A 26,420-nucleotide genomic window follows, 5' to 3' on the forward strand; every position below is an offset into this window, starting at 1 on the left:
GCTCATGATGGCCTGGATGAATATCCGTCTGGGAAATTCAGGGCTAACAGAGTGGGGGTGGTGGGGGTGTGATGTGCTTCGAGGACAGCTGGGAGGCTGCTCAGGGGGTAATAACAGGCTGAACCAGAATGTCATCTCCTCTACAGAGACGGATTCCTCTTACTTGCCACCGTCCCCCTTCCCATCATCATAATCCATTTCCCTCTCTCCTTCCCTCTCTCCGCACCCTTGTCTATCCATAACCGTACAAATTCGCCATGGGCTCCTTTCAATCTCAGAAATTGCTGTGGCGGTAGTGTTTGCCCACAGGAGCGGTTCTCTGATAATGGTCTTTTCCTCTTTGCCACGGCTACTTTTCTTTTAATTAAGCAGTTCTTCCCTCTGTTTTACTTTGGATTTCGTTTGTGGCAATGAAGGAATAGTAAAGCTGACATTTAATGAAGTTTACTGTCGGGTTTAATTCATTGAGCAGGCACAATTCAAACAAATCACACTTAAAATGCTGTGCTGTGGGAATTGTCACAAATGAATGCAGTCATCTACAGAAGATAAAAGCAGGTCTATTTTTCATTCTTCCTTTAGTGCCATGATGGCATATGAGTAGTAGATGTGCAACTCGGGTCCTAGTCCTTAGTCTCAATTCTTTGCGTGACAGCCTTAACTTAATACAACAGCCTGTTTTGAGCGAAGCAGAGGAAGCATATGTCTCTTACACCCAGATATTTCCCCTCCTTGCAGGATCCTGGAGCTGCAGGAAAAAGGAGACCTGGACATCCTGAAGCAGAAGTGGTGGCCGCGTACGGGCCGCTGTGACCTCAACAGCCACTCCAACGCCACGCCCGACGGGAGGTCCCTGAAGCTGCACAGCTTTGCCGGTGTCTTCTGTGTCCTGGCCGCCGGACTGCTGCTGGCCTGCCTGGTTGCCGGCCTGGAGATGTGGTGGAACAGCAACCGCTGCGGGCAAGAGCAGCCCAAAGAGGTGACCGAGCACAGAGCCCGGAGGACAGGGCAGCAGGGGGAGGACACTGCCACACTCTACTTTAAGGATCCAGCCGCAGACCACAGTCCCGATTTAGTTGAGCTCCAGTACACGCAGTTATAGATTGTGCTCTGATTGAAATCAAATTTGGTCCCTCTAATCCAACCCCCCTCTTCTCTGAAACCAAATCCATCTGTTTTTGTATGGCATACGTACCTCACACAGCTCACAGATAAAGACGAATCCCCCTTATCATTTTCTTACTAATATATTTCCATCTTGATTATTGATATTTTTTGGAAACTCTTCGAATTTGATAATCGCTGTATGTTAATCACATCATTGGTGTATGTTAATCACATCATCGGTGTATGTTAATCACATCATCGGTGTATGTTAATCACATCATCGGTGTATGTTAATCACATCATCGGTGTATGTTAATCATAAACCTTTAAGCTGCCTTTAGGATAACAAACTGCCCAACCAATATGCTTTTTTTGAGATAAGCTATTCCTGCATTTTTCACAAGTCTCTTACTAATATGTCAGAACAACTGATTTCAGGCAGTGATGAGCATCAGTCCCCAGCAAATTTTCCAGTCACATACTTTGTATTGAATTATTGTCAAAACCTTTTTCACTCAGACAAAGTTTTGCCATTTTCAATTCAGCAAAATCCTCTGTAGGGATATTAACTAACTATATCCAGATTAAATGCATAGAAATAGAATGAATAGAACAGACAAATCACTGACTTGAATGGTTATACCCATTCAGTTAATAATTCAATTTCTATGCAATTAATCCGATAGGTGAAATCGAGATATATAACTTTTGAAAAACTCCTCCCAGAGGATTACACTTTCAAAGGGAGATTTGAACACCTTTTTAAATGTCTTATTTCAGAGTAGATCCATGTATCTATTTGATTCATGTCAATGTGAATCAGCCAAATATGAAATATGACATTTCTGAGAAAATGTCAGTATCGAGTTTGTTTTAAGTTCCTGATGACATTAGTGTTCCTGAAAAACCCATTGATTACCAACACAGTTCCTTACCCTGAATTGTGAACACATTTACACTGCCTACCACAGAGAACCATTTTAATTGATTCTCGTAAGACTTTCCCCTGCTAAGTGCCTGCTAAACTGATTGACACCGATTACACATTTATACCTCATTGCCAGTTCACGTTAAGCCTTTCGTATTAGTTTAATCCACTCAAGTTACTGCGATGGCGTGAACATGTCTGGCGAGGCCTCTCACATGAGAGAGTTACTCTCCCCTTGCATGTGACATGAGACAGGTTAAGGCTTGACATGGATCCGTAAACTAAAGTGTGAGCAGAAACAGGATGTTTGCACAGCAATAAGAGCCACTACATCTGTCCAACCCAGTCCATAATCCCTAGTAATCCCCTGTGTGACGTCTTATTGCAATTATATGTCAATGTGGACATCCATACGTTTTTATTCTTGACTGTTCTATGATCTCGTGCAGGTTACTAAGGATTACAGACTGGCAAGGGTTTCTGGTCCATTGACATATAATGACATTACCACTGCTTCACCGGAAGGGAGGAAGGACATTTGGACAGAGAGAGAAAGAGACTGGGATGAAGCAGAAGCTATTGACACAGGTCAGAATAGAGCTCCTAAGATCTGATATGTGCTGCTGCATTAAAGAGGCACTCTGACTCTGATCTCTCCGATTGGGGGGGGGGGGGGGGGGGGGGGCATCTTGATCTAAAACTCCACAACACCATCTCATCTCTGGCAATCTTCTATTCTCTGTTTTGTTGTTCTGTTTCTTCCCCATTTTTGGGTTAGTTGCTTTTGCGGTGGATGGATGCGTGCATGACCAAGGGCTTGTCTCTCACCGTCACGTAGAAACATTGTAGATTCAGCGGCATTTTCTATGAACTACCTCACTATGATGCTTTGTGAAGGTATTTATTATGCCTTTTACAGACATTGTTATAACACATGTTATACACAGTGCATAACTCTAAGTGGGTTCGTCAAGTCTGACGAAGGTGGTGTGTAGAACGTGGTACAGGCATGAGCCACGATACAAGACGTATGCATAGTCCTCATGGTCTTATGCATGCGGAGGCCATTTTGAAAACAGCTTACTCGAGTCCTAGATAAATCCTTCGATCAAGTGTCAGGCCACCATGGGTGGATAGAGTGGTTTTCTAGTTTGATTGTTGATACGAATTGTTTTTGCATTACGAAAGCTTTCACTCTGCAGCGCATGTTGTTATTTCCTCTCAATATAAATCAACGCACTCTTATTAAAACACTGGTGCAGTGGTTTGATTTTTTGGCGGTTTATTTGTTTCGGCGTGCTGCCAATGCGACAAGATTATAAACATATTTTAATGCGGCTCCAGTCTGCTAAAACAAAAGCCTTGGCTGAGATGTTTTCATTCGCTTTAAGAGTTTTTTTTTTATGATACACAGTTGATACCGTCGTAAATTCATTCCCACAATCAATGTCTCTGTTGATAAAGTCTTCAGAACATATGGAATCAAGATTACATTTGCACATTCCGGAAGGCTCGAGCTGATATGGGAAGCACTGAGGAAACACAGTTGTTTGTCTGTAACTTGACATTGATGAAGGCCGTCATTGTGAATAAGAATTTGTTCTTAATTGACTTGCCTAGTTAAATAAAGGTTAAATAAAAAGAAATGTAAAAAAAAAAATACATTGGTCGATCAAGATTGATTAAATGGCTTAGCATTTAGGACCTCCTCTGTGTTGTGTTATGATGGCATAATGTGCTTATGACAGGCAGTTGATATTGACAAGAGGAAGAGTAAATTTGATGTGGCACTGATCCCATTGAAAGGTCATGGCTTCTGATGGTCAAATGACTAACACACACAGTGTGCCATTACGAGAGGAGTCCGTTGATTTCAAGGTATTTCTGTGCATAAAATAGCAAATCATCATCGGTCTTCGTAGAAACACATTTCTGATAATGTATTCCATTCCAAAACATGTCTTATTTTCATTGGTTGGGATTTGTGCTCCACATATAGAATCTTAACCTTTGCAGTTTGTTGTGTTGTATATGTACTGCACATAAGGATCAACTTGGATTTTGTCTCCATATTCAGTTATTTTTTTACTAATATCATCGTTGAGTCAGACCATGACTGGAGCCAAGTTATGCCTGCCTCCAAAGTAGCCTTTTGCAATAGTCTAGTGTAGCCTCCAAGTGCTAGGACACGTCTCCTGATTGGCTAGTGATACCTGCTACCCTGAAGTATGTTTTGTCCTCTACCTTTCAATGTCCCAATGTAGCATTTTTTTGTCAGCCAAGGACCTGAAGTGTCAATTAGCTTATAACACGTATGCATAACTACAGTCATCCAAAGACACATACATCTGGCCGCCTCAGCAGCTCAGATGTATTAAATATATTCATCTGATATCAGATCGATTCACCTGGCCAACATCAGTAAGTCATTGATTAAGAGGTAGTGCTGAGCGATCAACCAAAATGTTGGTTATTTTTCGTTTTTTTAAATAACTAATTGGCCGAAGTCAGTTTAATTATTTGAATTCCATTTCATTTTTTTTCTGCTCAGTTTCTGTAGAGATAAATCAGATCAAGCTCGAACTGTGCGATGTAGTAGGTAGTTGTAGTTTCCAATAGGCCAATATTCTTCGTAGTTTAGCGCAGAACACATGGTAATTAACTAAAATGACCATAATACATTGCGCACCCGTTTACTTGTCCGGTCTGTGTGGAGCAGACACAGAGACCTCTTTGATGGAGAGAATAGAGAAGGTGCGAGAGGGATGGAGAGCAGTTGCTTTGCAAGGTATCTCTACCTGAAAATACAAGATCTAAGTGAGTGATAGTTGGTATTCAGAAGTCATAAAAGTATGCCATATTTACTTTGCAGAACTACTAAAATAGTGATTTTGTCAGACAGGCAGCAGCTCTATAGAGATTAGATGATGACTTGGAATGAAATACAGTCATCAAATAAAACAAAATATTTTATTAAAGTAATGTGAATAAATTATGGTTGTAATGGGCACATTACCCACATAATGCATAGTGCGTTTAATATATAACAATTTTTATTCTTTTTTAAAAACCAAAGACGGGTGATAATTTTTTAATAACAAAATCGAAATTGAACCAACCTCAAAAAGCACTAATCGCTCAGCACTATTGAGAGGTAGAACGGACACTGTAAAAGCCCATATGTGGCCATCTAAACAGGACACCAATACATTATCTCAACTTTACTTTAATATACTGTAGCATCAGCAATGAAGCCTAAGTTTACATGGTGCCCCAGATCAGTCAGTAGAGGTTAGGATGTAGCTTGGCTCCAGCATTGGTGTCGTCTGTCAAAGATTTGACACCTCTTACTAAGCATCAAACTGTCTATGTCCACTGGTCAAGTTTGATTTCAAGGTGCACATTCTATACACCTGTAATTGAGTCACCTCAATTCCAATTGGGCACTTAAAACAGACATTACTCAATCAGCATGTTGAGTGAAACACTCAGAGGCTTGGGAAACAAACCACCTCAAAAAAGCTAAGGAAGAGGAGAGGGAACCTAGATGCATGGAGCTGGTGAAAAGCCTGAGAATCCCATGGAGAACAGCCCATCTCAGCCTCTGTGTCCCTTCCTCCCCCTCTCTCTTTCACCCTCTAGGACAAGGAGGTGAATCTGGAACAGGTGCATCGGCGTATGAACAGTCTTATGGACGAGGACATGGCACACAAGCAGATCCCTGGCCCGTCTATCGAGATCTCTGCGCTGGACATCGACAGCATGCAGCCCAGCCGGCAGCTGGAGTCTGTGCGGGACTACCCGGGCAGGGGCCTGTCTGTGAGCACCTATCTCCCGGGGGAGGGCCATGGGGTGGGCCTGGGTCGGACACTAGCTCAGGGCCCTGGCAGCACACTCCCCCACCACCCCCCCAGCAGCTCCACCATCCCCTCCATTCAGTGCAAACACAGAGCTCCCAACGGGGGTCTGTTCCGACTGAGTCCCGCCAAGACACCCATGCCAATGTCATACCAGGGAGTTCCCGGAGGACCCATCCCAGAAGCCATTGAGCCCACCCACAGTACATCCATCTGATGGTGCCTCAACGTCACATCTCCTACCCCTCACCTGATTTTTGTGGGGTATTATTTGTGGGGGGGAAAATAAATAAATAAAAAATTTGGGAAAGTGTGCAAACAAGAGAAATAAGAGATTTTTATTACCTGTTGAACAACCGACATCAAAGGAAAAGCAAATTTTTTTTGTATATATTTGTAAATACCGAGAGAACGAAGTGAAGTTAAAGTGTATTTTGAATATTCTCAATTTTTCAAGTTGAGTTATAAAAAAACTAAATAAGATGAAAAAAAAAAGTAAAAAAAATGACTGTTTGAATGGCTTTGTAAATTTTGTTCTATATGAATAATGACGCAAATTCATTGTGATTGTTTTCTAAGTGCCGAAAAATGTCTCTCCACAGTTCATTCTTAGATTACCATTCACCATAGGACATAATGTTGAACTCCAACTGTTATGCACCTCTTTAACAACCTTATACTTCAGTATCAGATAAGAATATTCCAAATAGATGGAATCATTTTGTTTGTAAGACATATATACATTTTTCAAGTTTTTTTCCCTTCTTTTTCTAACTTAAAGTCTTGGTGAATCATTGTTTAATAAGGCTGAAACTGAAGTAATCATTGTTTCTCATGAGTTCTACAGATTTATGAAATGGATGGTACCTCATTAAGTTCAATTTCAGCCCTATGTTGTCAAAGACAGAGGGAGATACAGTCTCAGTCAGCCCCCAACAGCAAAGAAAGGCAGTCCTAGTGGTACTAGTGCCGTGTACAGCATAACATCAGCCACGCTAAGGGAATGTTCAAAAGGAATCTGACATAAATCATGATTGAATCATGCCCCTTTCAGTGTATGCTACATGTTTCCTTGATTGAGTGGGAGGGATGTTTAAAACAAAACTTTTATTTTTACATTTAACAAAAAAAAGGCTAATTTTAGGAAAAAATAGATGTATTCATTTCGTACTTAAGGATTTATTGTTGAAAAGCTGTATACAGGTTCTCCTTTCAGAGCAGTGGAGTCTTTTGAACTGCAGAGGGAGAAAAGTAGATATATAATATCTCATATTTATCATTTGTAATAGAGCAATTATCACCAAGGAAGATGGAAGATAAAAGAGTGATATCAAAATCATGAACTATTAGTGTTGGTAATAGCAGTTCAGGTGGCATATCCTAATGTCTAAATTCTGATGGAGCTCTGTTCATAAAACAAACAGAATTTTCCCATCAATTAACCTGGGCACATTGCAGAGCAGCAGTTTATGTCACATTTCCAACTGAAGATGAACTGCAAAACTTTACCAAGACTTTCATAAGTGCAATTAAAATGCAATTATGTCCTGCAGTATACTTTTTGTTTCTGTTTATTTCCTTTAGCCTGTCATTCTGGAAAACTCATTGCTAGGAAGTGAGATAGTGAATGTCAATCTCAGTGGTTATATTGTGTTGTCGTTCGTCACATCCTATATGCACAATACAACGTGTACCAGGAGTACTGATAGGTGATCTATACTCATACTGTTAAAAAGGTTTTCATTTACTGGATTGTCCGTACCTCTTGGAAAATGTAACCAATTTCCCTGCAGAGCCATTGAGGGAAAGCAAAGAACGATAATTAAGTGATGTCATGAGAATAAACAGAACTACCATACCTCAAAGTGAGAGAATCATGTTTCGCATCACCCGTTCTCCGCTCATGCTTCTCGAACAAAATTGGCGAGGTTGTAAAGCCTGTATATTTTGTACAAGAACATGTACTTACTAATGTGAACCAAAGTGATCTCATTTTACACTGTGTTCTGCATACAACCTGTGGCTCTGATCAGCTAACAGTGGTGAAAAGGAAGTCCCACGTTACTGTACTGTAAGGGTTTAGTGTGTTTCACTGCCTTACTGTATACCCCCCCCCCCCCCCCCGGTTACTGTATCAATGGCCACACCACAATATTAAAGAAAATATTATAGAAAGCTATCATACCATATAGTCTGTAAAAGTACATCTAAGGGAGACTCTTATTTTATTTATGAATATGCTGCTTGGAGTTTCTTAATCTTTAATAAAGAAATATGGTTTACATATGTTTGTTTCTATGATTCACGGGCATGTGATGATAGATAACCCGTACAGTACATTTGCATGTGCCAGTAGTATAAACCATTTGTCCTATATTCATTTATTTTTAAAGGGTTAGATTAACATTCTATTTTGATCTTTGAAAACCAATTATAGTGCTAACTGATATCATAGAAGTCATGTCTGCCTTGCTTTATTTGCTTTAATGCTCTCGCTATGATATAAATGAAAATCATCCCTTTGAGGTGGTGCTCTGTGTTGAGGATGACAGAATAGACCAATCGACAAGTTCTCTTCATCACAACAGGGCCTTTACTTACGCCTAGGGCTGTTGCGGTGACCCTATTATCGCCACACCGGCGGTCACGAGTCATGAAGGCAGTCAAATTCCACAGGCTTCTCCAAGCTCTGATGCTGCTGATGGTCATTAGTAGCCTATCAAACTTGCTAACTGCCTGGTACTCAGCACTCTATTGTTCCTCTAATCACTCTGACATCAATGCAAATGTATTTTGAAAATCTAATCAAACACTTCATGAGAGCCCATGAGCTCATGTTGCGCAACATTTCTATAGGCTATGCAATTGCGGGAGAAAGCAAAGTGATGGCTGCTAATAAACAGACGAGGATCCCATCGGCTTTCTATAGGCTAGGCCTACTATATTTATTTCTCAACGTTCCTAATATTAAGCACATTGCTTATATTTACAACAGGAGTATAGCCTACCTGGCTGGCATGAAAATAAACCACGAGAAAAAGTGTCCTCCATTCGCTATTTATGTGCATAGATGATGTATTCTTTCCACTGCCCCTGTTTTGATACAGGTGCATGATAATGGTCCATTCTTAATCAAAACCAATGTCACACATATATGATTTAGTATATGTAAAGATTAAATCAAAAATAGTCTGATGGGTGACAATATTAGCCTATCAGTTGAGAATGATATATTATCACTTGTGAATGATGCCCAGCATAAGAAACAATGCCTTTTTTTGCGACCTTTTTCTAATCGCACACCTCATGTAGCCTAGCCCACAGGCCTATATGTTTTAATAAGGTTTGTATCACAACTAAAGTGGCCAAATAACTTCTTAAAATTAAGCACATTAATCCTCTTTCCAAGAGATGTAGAGCCTACTGGCCTATAAGCAGCGCATGAATTTCACATTTGGGGAAGACCATTTTCACCATAGAAATGCACCTTCAGAATAAAAGCAGTACATGCATATTTGCATTTGCGGTCACTTTTGATAACGGTGTTTTCTGCTGTTGGGTTCTGAGAATATGAATATTGAGTGCAGGGAAGTGATCACATGTGGCAGGAATTGATAAGGGGAGAGAGCCATGGACTAGTGATGAAGGGGGGGTGGGGTTGAGGTTAGGTAAGGTGACGTTAAGGGAGAAATAAAAGTTTATGGCCCGTATCACTTAGTGTCCTGCCTAGCAGTAAAGATACAATGTTTGTACAGATGTGTGGGAGGAGACTCAGCCTAGGAGGAAGGATTAAATATCAGTGCTTGTATGAAAATGTTTTTGTCTAATGCAGCTGTATTGACATTCTGGGAAGAATAAACTTGGTTAACCTTTCATACTGTCCATTGAGTTTTTTACTCAGAGAATTAGAACCTAACAGTTGGCGCTACGAGCAGGGTTCGCCACGATTTGTAGTCGAACCAGAGAGTCCAGATGAGTGGAGCAGGAGCTGGCAACAAACAAGGTAGGCACAGTTCCTACACCTGTTTCCACTCATTTTGACACCTTGGCCCATTGTGTTACGATCGGTCGTAGCTTTGTGGTATATAGTAGGTTGGTTCCTGCTAGTACTATAAAGTATAGGCTAAGTCCCGGAAGGTAAACTCGAGCAGGCTGGTACCTGTAGGGTAAGTACTAGGGGGTAAATCCCGAGTAGGGTTAGTTCATATGACTATAAGAATAGGGTGAGTCCCGGAAGGTAAGCCTGAGCAGGCTGGAACTTGCGAAGGGTAAGTCCTAGTGGGTAAAACCTTGGTGGGGTTGGATCCCTGCTAAACCTGTAATGAGAGGGTGAAAAGGCCAGCCGCAAAGGCCATGCGGCTGTGCGGATGGATAAAGTGACATGCTTGTGTACTAGGATAAAAAGTTGCCATTCAGGGTTAAAAGAAAAGCAATAAGATATTCGAACACTGTTGGATTTGGGTGTATTAGCAGTAGCAATAAAGAGAGGTTGGTTGTATGCCCTGTTGGGGTGGTGAACCATGACAGATTATGTGGAAATAGGAAGACAAGTGTGAATCATTTTGGTAATGTGTGTTATCAACAAAAATATTTGAGGCACAATACTGGAATGAGACGTTAAGTAATCCGCTTTTTCCAATAATACATTTGCAGACGCTATAGTATTGGTTATAATACAAGGGATTAAGTACTGTGACCAATTCATAGGCACAAATAACTATTCTCCTTGGAAGTGGGTAGTGCTACCTTGAAAAATAGTTAGTAGAAGGTGTGTATTATAGATGGGAAAAAATAAATCGAAAACATCTTGGACAACGTCGGTAAAGGTTTAAGAATAATAACTATTGATATGGTGACAGACCTCCCCAATTTCCCCTGTGATGTGGAGCTAGAGGATTTTAATTAAACCATGGAGGCACTGAAAGAAGAGCAAGAGCATTATACCAATTTGGCTCGAATATGGGAAATTAGTTGAGGTACTCAGCTGCAAAAAGACTGGGTACCGGAGTGCATTGACAGAATTTGTACTCCGGCTTTGATGGCAGGTTTGAAACCTGTGATCAAAATTATAATTACGGGGGTTGTGGATGAAATAGAGCAAGATGTTTTGAGAGTGGAATATAACTCTGCTCACTTCGCAGATGTGTGAGGGGTTCATATGGCCACAGTGAAAGTAACTAACAGTGGTTTCAATGGCCAAGGTAAGACAAACAAACGTAGCAGAAAAACAAAGCGTAAGGAGATAGCCCCACATCTAAAACAGGGAGCTATCGGACATTGGAAGAATGAGTGTGGGAATGGAGCCTGCTGCACAGGAAATGCCTCTATGCAAGTGTTTTCATCTTTACCAAAAGAGTAATAACGAATCCTCCGGAAAGTAGCAAGACAGGAGCTTTCACATATGGCATTGGTTCGATCAATAGTGGTTCATAGAGATTACAGTTTCTATGTGAAGGAAGACGTATGAGATCATTTCTTACCCAACTTTTTAATAGATGACAGGATCAATTATTGCAGATTCCTTATGATGAGAAATTGGCTAAATTTGCCACAGTAAAAAGTATTTTGGGTTGAAGAATCTAGGCAAAATGCCAGGGGGATAGATTCTAAAGAGGTAGCAAATTTAAATTAGCTGGACAAACACTCCTTGCAAACTCAGAAAAACGTGTTTTTTTTTATTTCATGAGACATTTTATGTGGTTTTATTATGAAATAGATTTACATTTTATGTTGTCTTATTCTGAAAGGAGGAGGTCAAAAGGGGAGTGAGTGTAACCGGTGTGAAATTGCTACTGTAGCTAGTTAGCGGGGTGCGGTGGTGATGGTGGACTCGGTGGTGAGATAAAGTCGCAGTGTTTAAGGGTAGTACATGCTAAATAAAAGATAAATAAATTATGAGGTGGATTAAAACAAACATTTAATGATTGGAGTAAGGACAGTGGGATTACCATTATCATGTTTGGTTTATAATTAATATGTTCAGATTGCTGATGAAGATGTAGCATAGTAAATGCTAACAAAGTGTACACGTTCTCAGATCAGTAAGGCCGGTTCATGTGTGTTTGTGACCTATGGTTTAGCAAACACACACACCAGCACTCACACACAAATGACTGATTATGATAATGCGTTAGTGGTGTTGATACTGTGGAGTTTATTTTTTGGGGTCTTTTCAATTCAGTTTTAGATTGGGTCTGGAAAAGGGATGTAAATGTTTGGACTGTTTTTAAATGGTTTCGTAAGGACAGGAAAAGAAAAGGGAGAGGAAATATCCAATGTTGTCGAATGCCGGGTATCCTGACTTTCTGGTGAGGCCTGATCAATCTCACTAGAAATGATTGAAACAGGTGGGATTTAATTTTAAAAGGAATGAGAAACCCCCTTTTCTATTCTATTTTACCATTACTTTATGAGATACTATTATTTCCTTATAGAGTTATCAAGAGTTGCAATTCTAAGTTGATTGGTTATTCAAATTTGTATTTTTGATTTAACATGTTTTTGAATCACGATGTGAATAATTTGTTTGAAGGGGAAATTACCAGTTTCCTGGGGTCCTGGGCCTTGGATTCGGACTGCTGGACTCCCCGCGAGGTTAAGGTGCTAACTCCCTGATCTGGTAAATCTTCCGACAGGCGCCAGTAAAATAAGGGAGTATGAACTCATTTTGAAAATAGTTTCAACAGTAACAGTATGTTGTTATGCTCTTTGACATTTGTCATAGAGATAATGTTACCGAGAAAATTAGGAATGTAATATTTTGTCATGCAGTCAATGTGTCTGGATATCCTGAAACAGAAATGAATCGATTGAGCTAAACTATTGTTCTGACCTGTCGACTCTTGAGGTTATCACGGAAGGTGACGTCAGATGGTGTCTTAATGCATGTAGGAATAATTTGGCCACAAACAGTGTGTGAACCTCAAAACCCTCCCTTACCGACTGAAGAAAGAGTGACAAAGGCATTCAATGCGACAGTGACTTTTAACACTTCTATCTGAGCCATTAACCTGGATACCGGCTGCAGGAGTGCACCAGAGTCCTGAGACCGCGCATGTCAAGTGAGCGTGGAAAGAGATAACATAGACATTTCTCTCATGTTCCTGGGTGCTGGAGGGAGAAATGGACCAGACAAGATGGTGATAGCGGCTCAGGTGAGAGACTCATGTACGTGGGAAAAACGGAGATGAACTGCAACGCTATCTGAAGAAGACAGGCTAGAATGATAATTGGCGGGAGAAAGGGGGTGGTCATGCATTGAGATACTGATATTTTATTACCAGGCCACTCACGGCAGGAAAACTGGGAGGTTATTAGAGAACTCACTGGATGGTAGCTTGGGTCAACCATTAAGTTTTTTTTGTTTTCTTTTGTTTTACCATGTCATCAGAATTTTATGTTAAATCACATCGATACATAGAGATTGCTCGATGATCTGGTACAATTAATTGCATACAAGGCTCATAGTCTGTGTTTTGCGATAACATTCAAGGATGAAAACGAAGGAGAGGGCATGGAGACCAGCATCACATCGGTACAGTACATAACGGATGGACGGTTATTTCCCCAGTTTTAGTCACATCAAGGGTGGTGTGAAATGATTAAACATGTACCTTTTTTCTCTTTCCTTTTCAAGTTAATATGTTTTTAGGTTTCGTGGAACATAAGAGCAACATTGTTCCAGAGGAGGGACTGATGTATATTGACTAATTGATTTGAGAATGGTTTAGTATGTTTATAACAGTAGGAGTAGTAACGCGTGTGCTATGGGTTAGATGGAATGATAAATGTGCAAATGTATCTGTAGCAGGAGGCGAGGTACACATGAGGCCTGTGTTTGAGTCAGAATGTTTACATAGGGCTGTTAAGTGGGATGGAATGTGATTGTGGTGGAGATCTGTGGGGGCTCATAAATTAAGGTAATGGTGATAGACCGGTATCATTCCCAGAGACTATGTATATTGTTACAAGAATTAGCTCATAGGAGAGGGAGGACAGCTAACTGTGCAATATAGGGACTATTATGAAGTTAAACTGAACATTGCACATACCCAGATCAGGGTGAGAGTAGCAGAGATAGTGTGGGCAGTTCAGACTATGGTAAGCTTTCAAGAAACCTGTGACTCAGAGTTTTGTTAGGTTGGATATTCTTCCAACTTCATTAAATATCTTTCCCGATTTCTAACAGCCGGCGAACACTTGACAGATTTAATGCAGTAGTTATTCTCATGGCAGTCGCTGTAGGGACAGTAATTGAAGGAGGCTATAGACATGGGCCATGTTAGTAGTAGCAGGGGTTACTTTAGTAACATCGTTGGGATATCAGTTTATGAGGACTCATGCCACATGGCTTGGTAGCTGGTAACTGGGAGACCGATGGGAGTACCGGGAGCTGTTATTCAAATGCCACAAATGAGTGATTTCACCATAAGGGGGAGTCTGTGTTGTCAGGAAAGGACCCATGCGTTGCAATGTGTATATCCTCAGGTGAAAGCAGCACATGAGTTGCAGGAGATTGAGGGCACGAGCTGAATTCTGGAGATTGAGTGTACATCAAGATACACCAGGCGGAGGTGATGGGACAATGATGGTCTTGTCTACACACAGTACTCCTTACAGCAGCTGCAGCGGTAAAGATCGCCATGTCTCTCCTCGGTGGGTTCACAGTTCTCACGGGAAGTGAGTCCAGCTGCATAATGGGTGAGCTTGAAGATGCCATGACATAAGAAGCGGAGCTAAAAGAGAGAGACTAGATTCCACGATAGACATGCAGGTGAGTTGGGTCTGGGAGCTACTTTCAACATCATAGTTGGTTTTGGTTAGCTGCTTTAAGGTTAATGCATCATATGAAAGGATAGATGTTGGGGTAATTGTACTCTAAACAACATTTAGGAGACATTAATGTGAAAGTCTATACAGTGCTGAGTTACCTCAAGAGGATGTATTGTTGATTAGAGATACACATTTGGTGGCAATGGAGGAGATGGGGAACAAAGTGCAAATGACATGGCTTGGGAACACCTCTCGGAACCGGGGTCCGGAAAGGGGAAGACTGGGCGAAAGCATGGAGAGGCTTTTTAGGGTTTTAATTTTTGTGGAATCCAGTAGAAAAGTATCCTGGAGGCATAGAGTCAGGTGAAGAGAGTGTGGGAATTGTCATGGTCTCAGACTGATTTTCATGCATATACAGTTGAAGTCAGAAGTTTACATACACCTTAGCCAAATATATTTAAACTCAGTTTTGCACAATTCCTGACATTTAATCCTAGTAAAAAATCTCTCACTTAGGTCAGTTAGGATCAGTTTATTTTAAGAATGTGAAATGTCAGAATAATTGAATGATTTATTTCAGCTTTTATTTCTTTCATCACATTCCCAGTGGGCCAGAAGTTTACATACACTCATTTAGAATTTGGTAGCATTGCCTTTAAATAGTTTTACTTGGGTCAAACGTGTCAGCTTCCACAAGCTTCCTACAATAAGTTGGGTGAATTTTGGCCCATTACTCCTGACAGAGCTGGTGTAAGTGAGTCAGGTTTGTAGGCCTCCTTGCTCGCACACGCTTTTTCAGTTCTGCCCACACATTTTTATAGGATTGAGGTCAGGGCTTTGTGATGGGCACTCCAATACATTGACTTTGTTGTCCTTAAGTCATTTTGCCCCCACTTTGGAAGTATGCTTGGGGACATTGTCCATTTGGAAGACCCATTTGCGGCCAAACTTGATGTCTTGAGATGTTGCTTCAATATATCCACATATTTTTTCTCCCTCATGATGCCATCTATTTTGTGAAGTGCACCAGTCCCTCCTGCAGCAAACCACCCCCACGACATGATGCTGCCACACCATGAATCCTGGATGGGATGGTGTTCTTCGGCTTGCAAGCCTCCCCCTTTTTCCTCCGAACATAACGATGCTCATTATGGCCAAACAGTTTCATCACTCCAGAGGACATTTCTACAAAAAATACAATCTTTGTCCCCATTTGCAGTTGCAAACCGTAGTCTGGCTTTTCATGGTGGTTTTGTAGCAGTGGCTTCTTCCTTGCTGAGAGGCCTTTCAGGTTATTTCGATATAGGACTCGTTTTACTGTGGACATTTTGTACCTGTTTCCTCCAGCATCTTCACAAGGTCCTTTGCTGTTGTTCTGGGATTGATTTGCATTTTTCGCACCAAAGTACATTCATCTCTAGGAGACAGAATGCGTCTCCTTCCTGAGCGGTATGGCGGCTGCATGGTCGTATGGTGTTTATACTTGTGTACTATTGTTTGTACAGATGAACGTGGCACCTTTAGGCATTTGGAAATTGCACCCAAGGATGAACCAGACTTGTGGAGGTCTACAATTTTTTCGCTGAGGTCTTGGCTGATTTCTATTGCTTTTCCCATGATGTCAAGCAAAGAGGCACTGAGTTTGAAGGTAGGCCTTGAACTACATCCACAGGTACACCTCCAATTGAATAAAATTATGTCAATTAGCCTATCAGAAGCTTCTAAAGCCATGACATAATTTTCTGTAATTTTCCAAGCTGTTTAAAGGCACAGTCAACTTAGTGTATGTAAGCTTCTGACCTACTGGAATTTTGATACAGTGAATTATAAGTGAAATAATCTGTCTGTAAACCATTGTTGGAAAAATGACTTGTGTCATGCACAAAGTAGATGTCCCAACGGACTCTGTTAACAAGAAATTTGTGGAGTGGTTGAAAAATGAGTTTTAATGACTCCAACCTAAGTGTATATAAACTTCAGAATTCAACTGTATAATTATGCATAGCTTACCACATTGTTAACCTCTCTGGGGTAGGGGGCAGTATTTTGATATCCGGATGAAAAGCGTGCCCAAAGTAAACTGCCTGTTACTCATGCCCAGAAGTTAGGATATGGATATAATTGGTAGATTTGAATAGAAAACACTCAAAAGTTTCTAAAACTGTTAAAATAATGTCTGTGAGTATAACAGAACTGATATGGCAGGCGAAACCCCGAGGACAAACCATCCCCCCCAAAGAAATTTCAGCTTACCACTATTTTTAATGGCTAGGATTTTAACAATAAGGCCAAGTCCTCGCAGATTGCAGTTCCTAGGGATTTCACTAGATGTCTACAGTCTTTAGAAGGAGTTTCAGGCTGGTTTTTGGAAAAATGACCCAGAAATTGTAGTTTTTCTAGGTGGCTCCCATTTTGGCTGTAGTGTTTCAAAGCGCATTCTTTCTTATTTATCTCCGGTAATGAACATACTATTCTCCGTCTTAAATTGTATAGTTTATTTGCATATTAGGATACCCAAGGTTTGATTATAAACGTTGTTTGACTTGTTTGGAAAAGTTTATTAGTAATGTTTGGGATTCATTTTGTATGCATTTTGATGGAGGGAAACTGAGTGGATTATTGACTGAAGCGCGTCAGCTAAACTGAGTGGTATAAAGAAGGACATTATTGAACAAAAGGACCATTTGTGATGTAACTGGGACCTTTTGGAGTGCCAACAGAAGAAGATGATCAAAGTAAGGCATTTTTTATATCGCTATTTTTGGCCTTTGTGTCGCACCTGCCTGGTTGAAATTAGATTTTCATGCTTTTGTATGCTGGGTGCTGTCCTCAGAAAATCACATAGTTGCTTTCGCGTTAAAGCCTTTTTCAAATCTGACACAGCTGCTGGATTAACAAGAAGTTAAGCTTCATTTTTATGTATAACACATATATTTTCAAGAATTTTAAATATTTGAATTGAGTATTTTTGAATGTCGCGCTCTGCAATTTCACTGGATGTTGAGATCAGGTCAGGTCACGTTAAGGAGAAATAAAATGTTATCCTTTTTGGGATAGGGGGCAGCATTTTCACTTTTGGATGAATAGCGTGCCCAGTGTGAACTGCCTCCTACTCTGTCCCAGATGCTAATATATGCATATTATTATTAGTATTGGATAGAAAACACTCTGAAGTTTCTAAAACTGTTTGAATGATATCTGTGAGTATAACAGAACTCATATGGCAGGCGAAAACCTGAGAAAAACCCAACCAGGAAGTGTGAAATCTGAGGTTTGTAGTTTTTCAAAGCTTGGCCTACCGAAAACACAGTGTCTATGGAGTCAAGTTGCACTTCCTATGGCTTCCACTAGATGTCAACCATCTTTAGAAACTTGTTTCAGGCTTCTGCTATAAATGTTTATTATGAGTATTTCTGCAAAATCACCGGATGTTTTGGAATCAAAACAATACCGCATGTAACGCGCCAATGTAAACTGAGATTTTTTAATATAAATATGCACACTATCGAACAAAACATACATGTATTGTGTAACATGATGTACTATGAGTGTCATCTGATGAAGATCATCAAATGTTAGTAATTCATTTGATCTCTATTTCTGCTTTTTGTGACTCCTATCTTTGGCTGGAAAAATGGTGTGTTTTTTGGACTTGGCTATGACCTGACAATCATATGTTGTGTCGCTGTAAAGCATTTTTGAAATCGGACACGATGGGTAGATTAACAAGATGTTTATCTTTCATTTAGTGTATTGGACTTGTTAATGTGTGGAAGTTACATATTTCAACAACAAAAAAATTGAATTACGCGCGCTGCCTTTTCAGGCTAGCGGAACGCCTGCGCTACAAAGGTTATGGCCCGTATCACTTTTATCACTTATGGCCCTAGCAGTAAAGACACCATGTTTGTACAGATGTTAAGGAGGAGACTCAGCCTAGGAGGAAGGGTTAAATATCAGTGCTTGTGTTAAAATGTTTTTGTCTAATGCACCTGTACTGACCCTCTGGGAAGAATAAACTTGGAGTTTTTTACACTGCTAATGGAACATTTGCACTTATAGTCTAATACCATGTGTGCATTGCTGAGCTTATGTGAAGAAATATTCTAATAGTTTATCAACATTTTAAGCTAAACGTACTGATCTGTTACGTCAGCCACATTGCATAAAAAAACGTTTTTTTTGATGATAGTGGTTGTATTAATTTGCGATCTATTACATAATACAACTGTCCCAGACTATGTTTGGAATATGTATTTCTTGCACAGAATAGAATAGATCGACTTTTGTACTATGGGCGATGGTAGATTGACTTATGCTAGTGCTTTTGCCTTTCGTTAGGCCTACTCATCTTGTTGGCTGACGAAAGTAAATGTGGACAGATCTTACAAGATCTTCAATGTACACCTTAGAATTGGATAGGGACGTGCACAGTTGTCTGACTTGTAGCCTTTGAGAAAGACCAGATCATGTGATGGAGAGCCATGTGAGAGACGCTTCGGATTGTGCAGCACACTCAGGGAGAAGGGCACCATGCAGCACTCCAGGCCGCAAATGGCATGTTTTTTTTTTAGGGTACATTATTGCCACAAAGGAGATGCGGCCATGAAATTATAGGTATTGGGAATGTGTACAGACTGCGCAAACAAAACAAAGCCGAGCTCATGCCTTTCAAGTGACTTTTTCAAATCATCATTAGAGTCTCATCATGCAGCCTTACAATGTATTAAAAATCAAAAACAAATAGCCCAACGTTTGTAGAACAACTCAAGTTACATTAATAACTCTAAATGAAGCATATAGAAGTGCCTATTTCTTTGTTAACCGCTCAATACAGAATAGCTGCATGTGCGCACTCCCTCAACTCGTATGGAGAAAGTATTTATATTTTATTCACCTGTATTCAGTTGTATTCTTCATATTATAAGATAATATAAAATCATGCCACAGAACTATAAGCAAATCTTAGTCTGATAAATTAATTTGTGTAGCCCACAGCCATTTGGCAATGTCACATCAGGACCTAACATAAGGACAACTCAGAGTATGATATTATTTTCTTCTGAAATAGACTACATTTCTTCATGTTTCTTTAGACCTGTCTAAAATAAATAATGGATGTATTGTGAAGGTGTAGGCTAAATTACATGGATTTATTAGACTTTTTAAAAAGAGCTTGTAGGCTATTTGTGAAAGCCTGGAGATGATAAATGTGTTTAAGTTATTTGTTTGACAATAACCTGTTGATGAAATTTTGTGACCGCCACAGCCCTACTTAGGCCTAGATTCAATCAGATCAAGCATTAGCCGGCAATACCCGACACCTGCATAGTTGCATAGTTTATGTTTAGGCGGTGTCAGAAGTGTACCTGCATTGGTTCTGTCAAATTGGTGAGCAGCTGCTTTTGATCATTGTCACAAAGCCCCACCCATCCCACTCGTGTTAGAAGTTCAGAACGAGAAAGTGTAGGCTATATAGAAATAATGCATTCAAATTGAAAATCATTAAACAAAATGAGGATTTCTATCAGCCTAATCGAGGTGTAGAACTTGTAAACAAGGCTGCATGGGATTTATCTTAATGTGACACCGTGCAGTCAATGGCAATGTCCGCTTTAGACATAATGCCAGGAGCCATTTGTGGAATTGACAGCTCTAACACAGTTCTGGACCCGACATCACCAAAAAACAAACGCTATTTGGATGTCGGCTACAGCGGATCTGACTGAACAGAGCCCTTAAACATATTAATGGGCATCACCCCAGTGACATCAGATAAAATGCAGTGATGTCATAGAAGCTGGGGGGGTCAACATTGGCATGCATCTTGTGTGCTGTCGGCCTAACATGACCTTACATTTTCAATGGAGGTTAAATACACAATCCTGAAATAAGGCACTGTATAAAGTCTTCCTTATTATAAATGGTGGACGAGAAGATACTATATGCTCTCTTAAATGCTTTTGAAAAGCCCAGAATTTTAGCTTCTTCTATTGTAAAATGCTCACAATAGAGGATAAAGGACCGGTCACCCACCTCCTTTCCCGATCAATGATTCATTTTAGATTGCATTGTGTACCGTGGTCCTCTTTCTGTCAGTTTACATGCCTACCCCTTTCAGCAGGTGTGAGGTAGGTGTTTAATCACATGGCCAAGCGTGCCATCCGCTAAAACCAACAGTGGAATACATCCTTTATACATTCTCTTTTTCGCGCTCTCACTCTCGCACATGTGCTCTCTCTCTGTAATCCCCTGATCTATCAATTAAGAATTTAAGCAGGAGGTGCAGGATGTCAGCTGTCCTTTGTGTTTAATCTCAACCATTCTTCATCTCCCTGACTCACCATTGCACATATCTTTTATCACTACTTGCTCAGTAGATTTCCCTCAGGACATTTTGAATAATTTAGATTTGGTACATGTCCATGTCCTTACCTTCACAGGTGAGCGTGCTCTGATAAATCGCCGGCCTTTCCAGAGGCCGATTTCGCAGGGATCATAGTTAACTATAAATGAGGGTATGGACGACAGCAGCCTTTGAGATAGTGGGTGAGAATGAGAGTTTTGATTTTATTAGCCTTTATCTAGGAAGTCCCGTTGAGGTCAGAAGACATCTTTTACAAGGGAGACCTGGCCACAACTAGATATCACTTTGATTGTGTCCCCAGGTTTTTCTTTATTCAGTAGGTAGTGTCACGTTGCCTCTTGTCGCAGGAGTTAACAGTGTTGTTGACTGGGGTTGTAGACACTGACTTTCATAATGTAACACTGGGGGCTGTCTTAATCTGTTCCTTTGGGATGTGGTACACAACCTTAAAACTTTGGGGATTACTTGACCAAATAATATGTTATACAAGTGGGCTACGATACAGTGTACATATGGCTTTAGTGTCTGTTATCACTAAACATCTTCACATTTGGACATATTAGTAGTTGTATTTGACAGATTCCCCTGCAGCCTCTGGCTCTGCCCCTGGAGTTTATTGTAGATGAAGTACCTCATTACAGATTTATCTCAAACAGCTGGGAGAAATAAAAATGTAAATGAGTCTCTCCCTAGCATAGTTGTGAGGAAGTGTTATGGATCATTACATGATATGGCCTAACCCTTTCTCCTTCCCCATCAGCTGACAAGGGGAGCCAGAAACCAGAACAAACAGAAGCCGTATGTGACCTTGGGATTATAATGTTCTATGTGCGCAAAGCATAGTTCTGCGATTTCGAGCATTAACGTTTTCTCATCCCAGATCTCAGAACTGTTTTGTAGTTCACTCTGCTTTTATAACCCATTTAGGTACTTGCCTTAAAACCTCTTATGTAAAGTCCCCTGTTTTGGGGTTTACGTAGATTACATTTTCGATTACATTTAGTTACATTTAAGAGGTAAAGGTACCTAAAGTGCAGAGTATCAAAGTCCTAAGACATTCCTACAGTTTAGGGGGGTGCAATTGCAGACCCTTTTAGTTCTGAAATATCAATCTGGGTTCAGCAATAACGTTCTATCTGGCACAGAATGTTACAATTATTTCAATAAAAAAGTACAGATATTTAATGATGAATCACATCAAATATATTAAAGCGACAGTTTACTAAAATGCTAATACAATATATCCTATAGAGAAGTAGCAACATTGCTGAAGTTTAGCGCTGGTCTCTGACCAGAGTAAACTACAGATAACTGTAAACTACAGATAAACTACGGTAAACTACAGATAACTGGCAAACTAAAGAAAAACACTTAAATAGTAAATGAGGATGATTTGTAAATGAGGATGATACTGTGGATTAAAGCAGTTCAAAGTAGGGGGGCCCAAGTATAATAAATTACTGTAGCTGGTACATTGATCAAGTTTGATCATAAAATTACTGCTTCGTTTTTAGTTTAGTTTATTAATTCGACCATTTTTAAAAACAAGCACACATAAAACTTGAAAAAGCCATACATGCACATGAATAAAATCATTGAGGATAACACACAATAAAGTCTGGGACTTATTTCCATTGTGGTCCTCTTGAGACAAGATCGAACACAGTATGGCAGTGAAATAATTTTAAAAAACAGAGAAGTAGAACATCTATCTCATCATTCCAGTTACATCATAGGGGTCATTCATATAGGCACAGAAGACATCAAACATATTTTTACTTTATTTTTAAAGCTGCCCAGAGAGGACGTTTTGATGGGCAGTGGCAACTAATTTCATTCTGAGACTCCAGTGTACAAGAAAGTCCCTTTCCCAGCATTACTCCTGAACCTGTATATATTAGCTCACAGATCCCGCTAACGGGATCAAATTCGACAACATCCGGTGAAATCGGAGCGCGCCAAATTCAAAATACGAAATCGTAATATTAAACATTCATGACAATACAAGTGTCATACATGAATCTTCAGCTTAGAATCTTGGTAATCGAACTGCGTTGTCCGATTTACAATAGGCTTTACGGCAAAAAGCATAGCATTCGAATTTCTGAGGACAACATCCCACAACAACATATGTTTTCAAACCAGCACAGGTATCAAAAAATCATAAATAGCGATAAAATAAATCACTTACCTTTAAAGATCTTCATCTGTTTGCATTCCCAAGGGTCCCAGCTACACATTGAATGGTCATTTTGTTCTTCTTTATATCCCAAAAAGTCAGTTTAGTAGGTGTCATTGAGTTCAGTAAACCATCCGTTTGACAAAGAAGTCCCAAAAGTTACCGGTAAAGTTCGTCCAAACAAGTCAAATGACGTTTCTATTTAATCCTCAGGTAGTCTAATATCAAAATAAACGCTAAAATGTAATACGGAGACTAGTATGTTCAATAGGAAAGGAAAATAACGAAGAACGTGCCCTCGTTCACTTGCGCAAAGAGACTAGTTTTGCCTTCGTGCTCCCCTTGGATAAACTACTATTCTTCATTGGTTTTTCAAAAAATAAGCCTGAAACCATGTATAAAGACTGTTGACATCTAGTGGAAGCCATAGGAACTGCAATCTGGGAGGCGGAAGTCATAGTTTTCAATATCTTCACATTTGAAGTGGCTGGGAGCACACAAAAAATGATTTCCGGATGGATTATCCTTGGGTTTTTGCCTGCCATATCAGTTATGTTATACTCAAAGACATTATTTTAACACTGTTTTCTATCCAAATATACCAATTATGGAAAAGGACAAGCATACATCAGCAATACCTGATCTGGTGCTGTGCAGCCCTAACACGAGGAAAGTAATCACTTAGATATCTGGGCGCAGGACCATAAATACTACTGTAAACCAAACCTAGTCTAATCTGGGACACCCAATGATCCCAAACACACCGCCCGGGCAACGAAGGAGTGGCTTTGTAAGAAGAATTTCAAGGTCCTGGAGTGGCCTAGCCAGTCTCCAGATCTCAACCCCATAGAAAATCTTTGGAGGGAGATGAAAGTCCGTGTTGCCCAGCAACAGCCCCAAAACATCACTGCTCTAGAGGAGATCTGCATGGAGGAATGGTCCAAAATACCAATAACAGTGTGTGAAAACCTTGTGAAGACTTACAGAAAACGTTTGACCTCTGTCATTGCCAACAAAGGGTATATAACAAAGTATTGAGATAAACTTTTGTTATTGACCAAATACTTATTTTCCACCATCATTTGCAAATAAATTCATAAAAAATCCTACAATGTGATTTTCTGGATTTTTTTTTCTCATTTTGTCTGTCATAGTTGAAGTGTACCTATGATGAAAATTACAGGCCTCTCTCATCTTTTTAAGTGGGAGAACTTGCACAATTGGTGGCTGACTAAATACTTTTTTGCCCCACTGTATATTAGACCCTGTGTCACGCCCTGGCCTTAGTTATCTTTGTTTTCTTTATTATTTTGGTTAGGTCAGGGTGTGACATGGGGGATTTATGTGTTTTGTCTGGTCTAGGGGCTTTGTATGTTTATGGGGTGTGTCCTTTCTAGGTGTTTATGTAAGTCTATGGTTGCCTAGATTGGTTCTCAATTAGAGGCAAGTGCTTATCGTTGTCTCTGATTGGGAACCATATTTGGGTATTTTGTGGGTGATTGTCTTCTGTCTTTGTGTTATTGCACCAGATATGACTGTTTCGGTTTTCACATTTGTTGTTTTGTATTCTGTAGTTTTCTCGTTTATCGTCTATATTAAAGATGTTGAACACTAACCACGCTGTATTTTGGTCCTCCTCTCCTTCAACGGAAGAAAACCGTTACACCCTGTTTGTTAACATATTCATACATTTGCTCATTCCACCTTCAATGCTGACTCACCCCGTGGGTACAGCACACCAACAGCAACGGTAAGCTTGATTGACCCCTTGCCCAAAGCTAGGATCGCTGCATTTTAGATGAATCCACTGCGCACATTCCAAACATACCAAAGCTTTGCTGTTACTCTTCATCCAACGTTCGCAAGAGGAGCATGGGTGCATAGGCATTTTGATGGGGTTCATGATAAAGTGAGGTCCAGGGCATTGATGGATATCCCCCGATAAGAGAAGGCATAGAGTTATAAGATCTCCAACATTAATTTGCGATTTCAGACTGAATTTCGATGATCGTTTTGGTTTGTGCCAAGGTGCTAGGCAAGTTTGGTATATAACATTCCTTCCAAATCCGAAGTCCAGCAAATCCATCAAAAGTTTTTGCATGACAGAAGTTGCTGACAATTTACTATTCTTTCATCTAAATAGCAGATGCAATTATTTCCAGTAACATTTAAAACAAACATAAAATAAAAGTGCTGCCACCATGCCGAACTTGCCAGTCGCAATTTTGTCCGAAGGTGATCCTTGGTAAAGATTGCCACTCCCCCACCTTTCAAGATTGCCATTCCCCCGTGTCAAACACTTTGATTCAGGAGGCAGGCATAACCAAGGATTTACTTCCGGGTTTCTGCAATGTCACATGAAGATGGAAATGTAAAACACCAATGGTAGCGTCTTATCTTACAGTAACTGTAAGTGATTGAAAATATGTACCATCTTAAAACCATCACATATGCGCCTATGCCTTGCTCTGGCTAGCTAGTGGTAACTAGCTCAAGCAGAATGTACGACCAAACATACTGGTTAGCTAGCAAGCTACTTACCAACATTCCAGCAAAAGCAAACTGTGTTGTGACTGGCTGCCATAGTGTAAAATTCATGAAGAATGAAGACATCTGACAGCAGTGGCTGCTTTACATTTCAGATGGACATGCTACACCAAAAATTATGATCATGTCACGCGTGTGCAGTGCTTTGGTAATTGGAGAGACCATTCGATGGGTCTTGCCAGGAAGCTAATCCTGAGATGGATGCTGTACCATCGTGGACAGTGGATCTTACAAGCACGGACCATAATGTAAGTATCAGTTTGATGAGTGACACGGTAGCCAACATTTTTTTTTTGGGGGGGGGGGGTCAGGAGGCTATTGTTAGATAATGTAACTGTGGCTGTGGCTGCTTTGACTTGTGAACAATATATTTTCTGTAACACACCTGATAGTAATTATATGGTTGTTGTACTACTAGCCCTTAGTCTTACAGTTGATGTAGCTTGTGTCATTGTGGCAAATCATGATGATTAGGGGGGGTTGTGGTGTTCATCAAATTCCCCATCTACTCTGTCTTCACAGCTTCCCAGTCAACCACTGCAGCAGGAATGATGTGATACAATATCAGATTTCCAAGGCAAAGAAGGGGATATGCTGTGAAGCCTGTGAAGACAGGCCCAACATACTGTCATAGTTATTAATTTAAAATCTGCATCAATTGAG

General features: G+C 40.2%; 1 protein-coding gene across 1 annotated transcript in view; it reads left to right on the forward strand.

Annotated features, from left to right (window-relative positions):
- The window catches only part of LOC139377498 (glutamate receptor ionotropic, delta-1-like), a 417,048-nt gene extending 410,588 nt beyond the window's left edge, over positions 1-6,460 (forward strand). The window contains exons 15-16 of the mRNA XM_071120533.1: positions 739-979; positions 5,678-6,460. Of these exons, the coding sequence (XP_070976634.1) occupies positions 739-979; positions 5,678-6,109 (673 nt within the window). The 3' untranslated portion in view covers positions 6,110-6,460. The remainder of the gene's footprint in view (positions 1-738; positions 980-5,677) is intronic.
- The last annotated feature ends 19,960 nt before the right edge of the window (positions 6,461-26,420 follow it).

This window comes from Oncorhynchus clarkii, chromosome 20, assembly GCF_045791955.1.
Source record: "Oncorhynchus clarkii lewisi isolate Uvic-CL-2024 chromosome 20, UVic_Ocla_1.0, whole genome shotgun sequence".
Taxonomy (NCBI): Eukaryota; Metazoa; Chordata; class Actinopteri; order Salmoniformes; family Salmonidae; genus Oncorhynchus; species Oncorhynchus clarkii.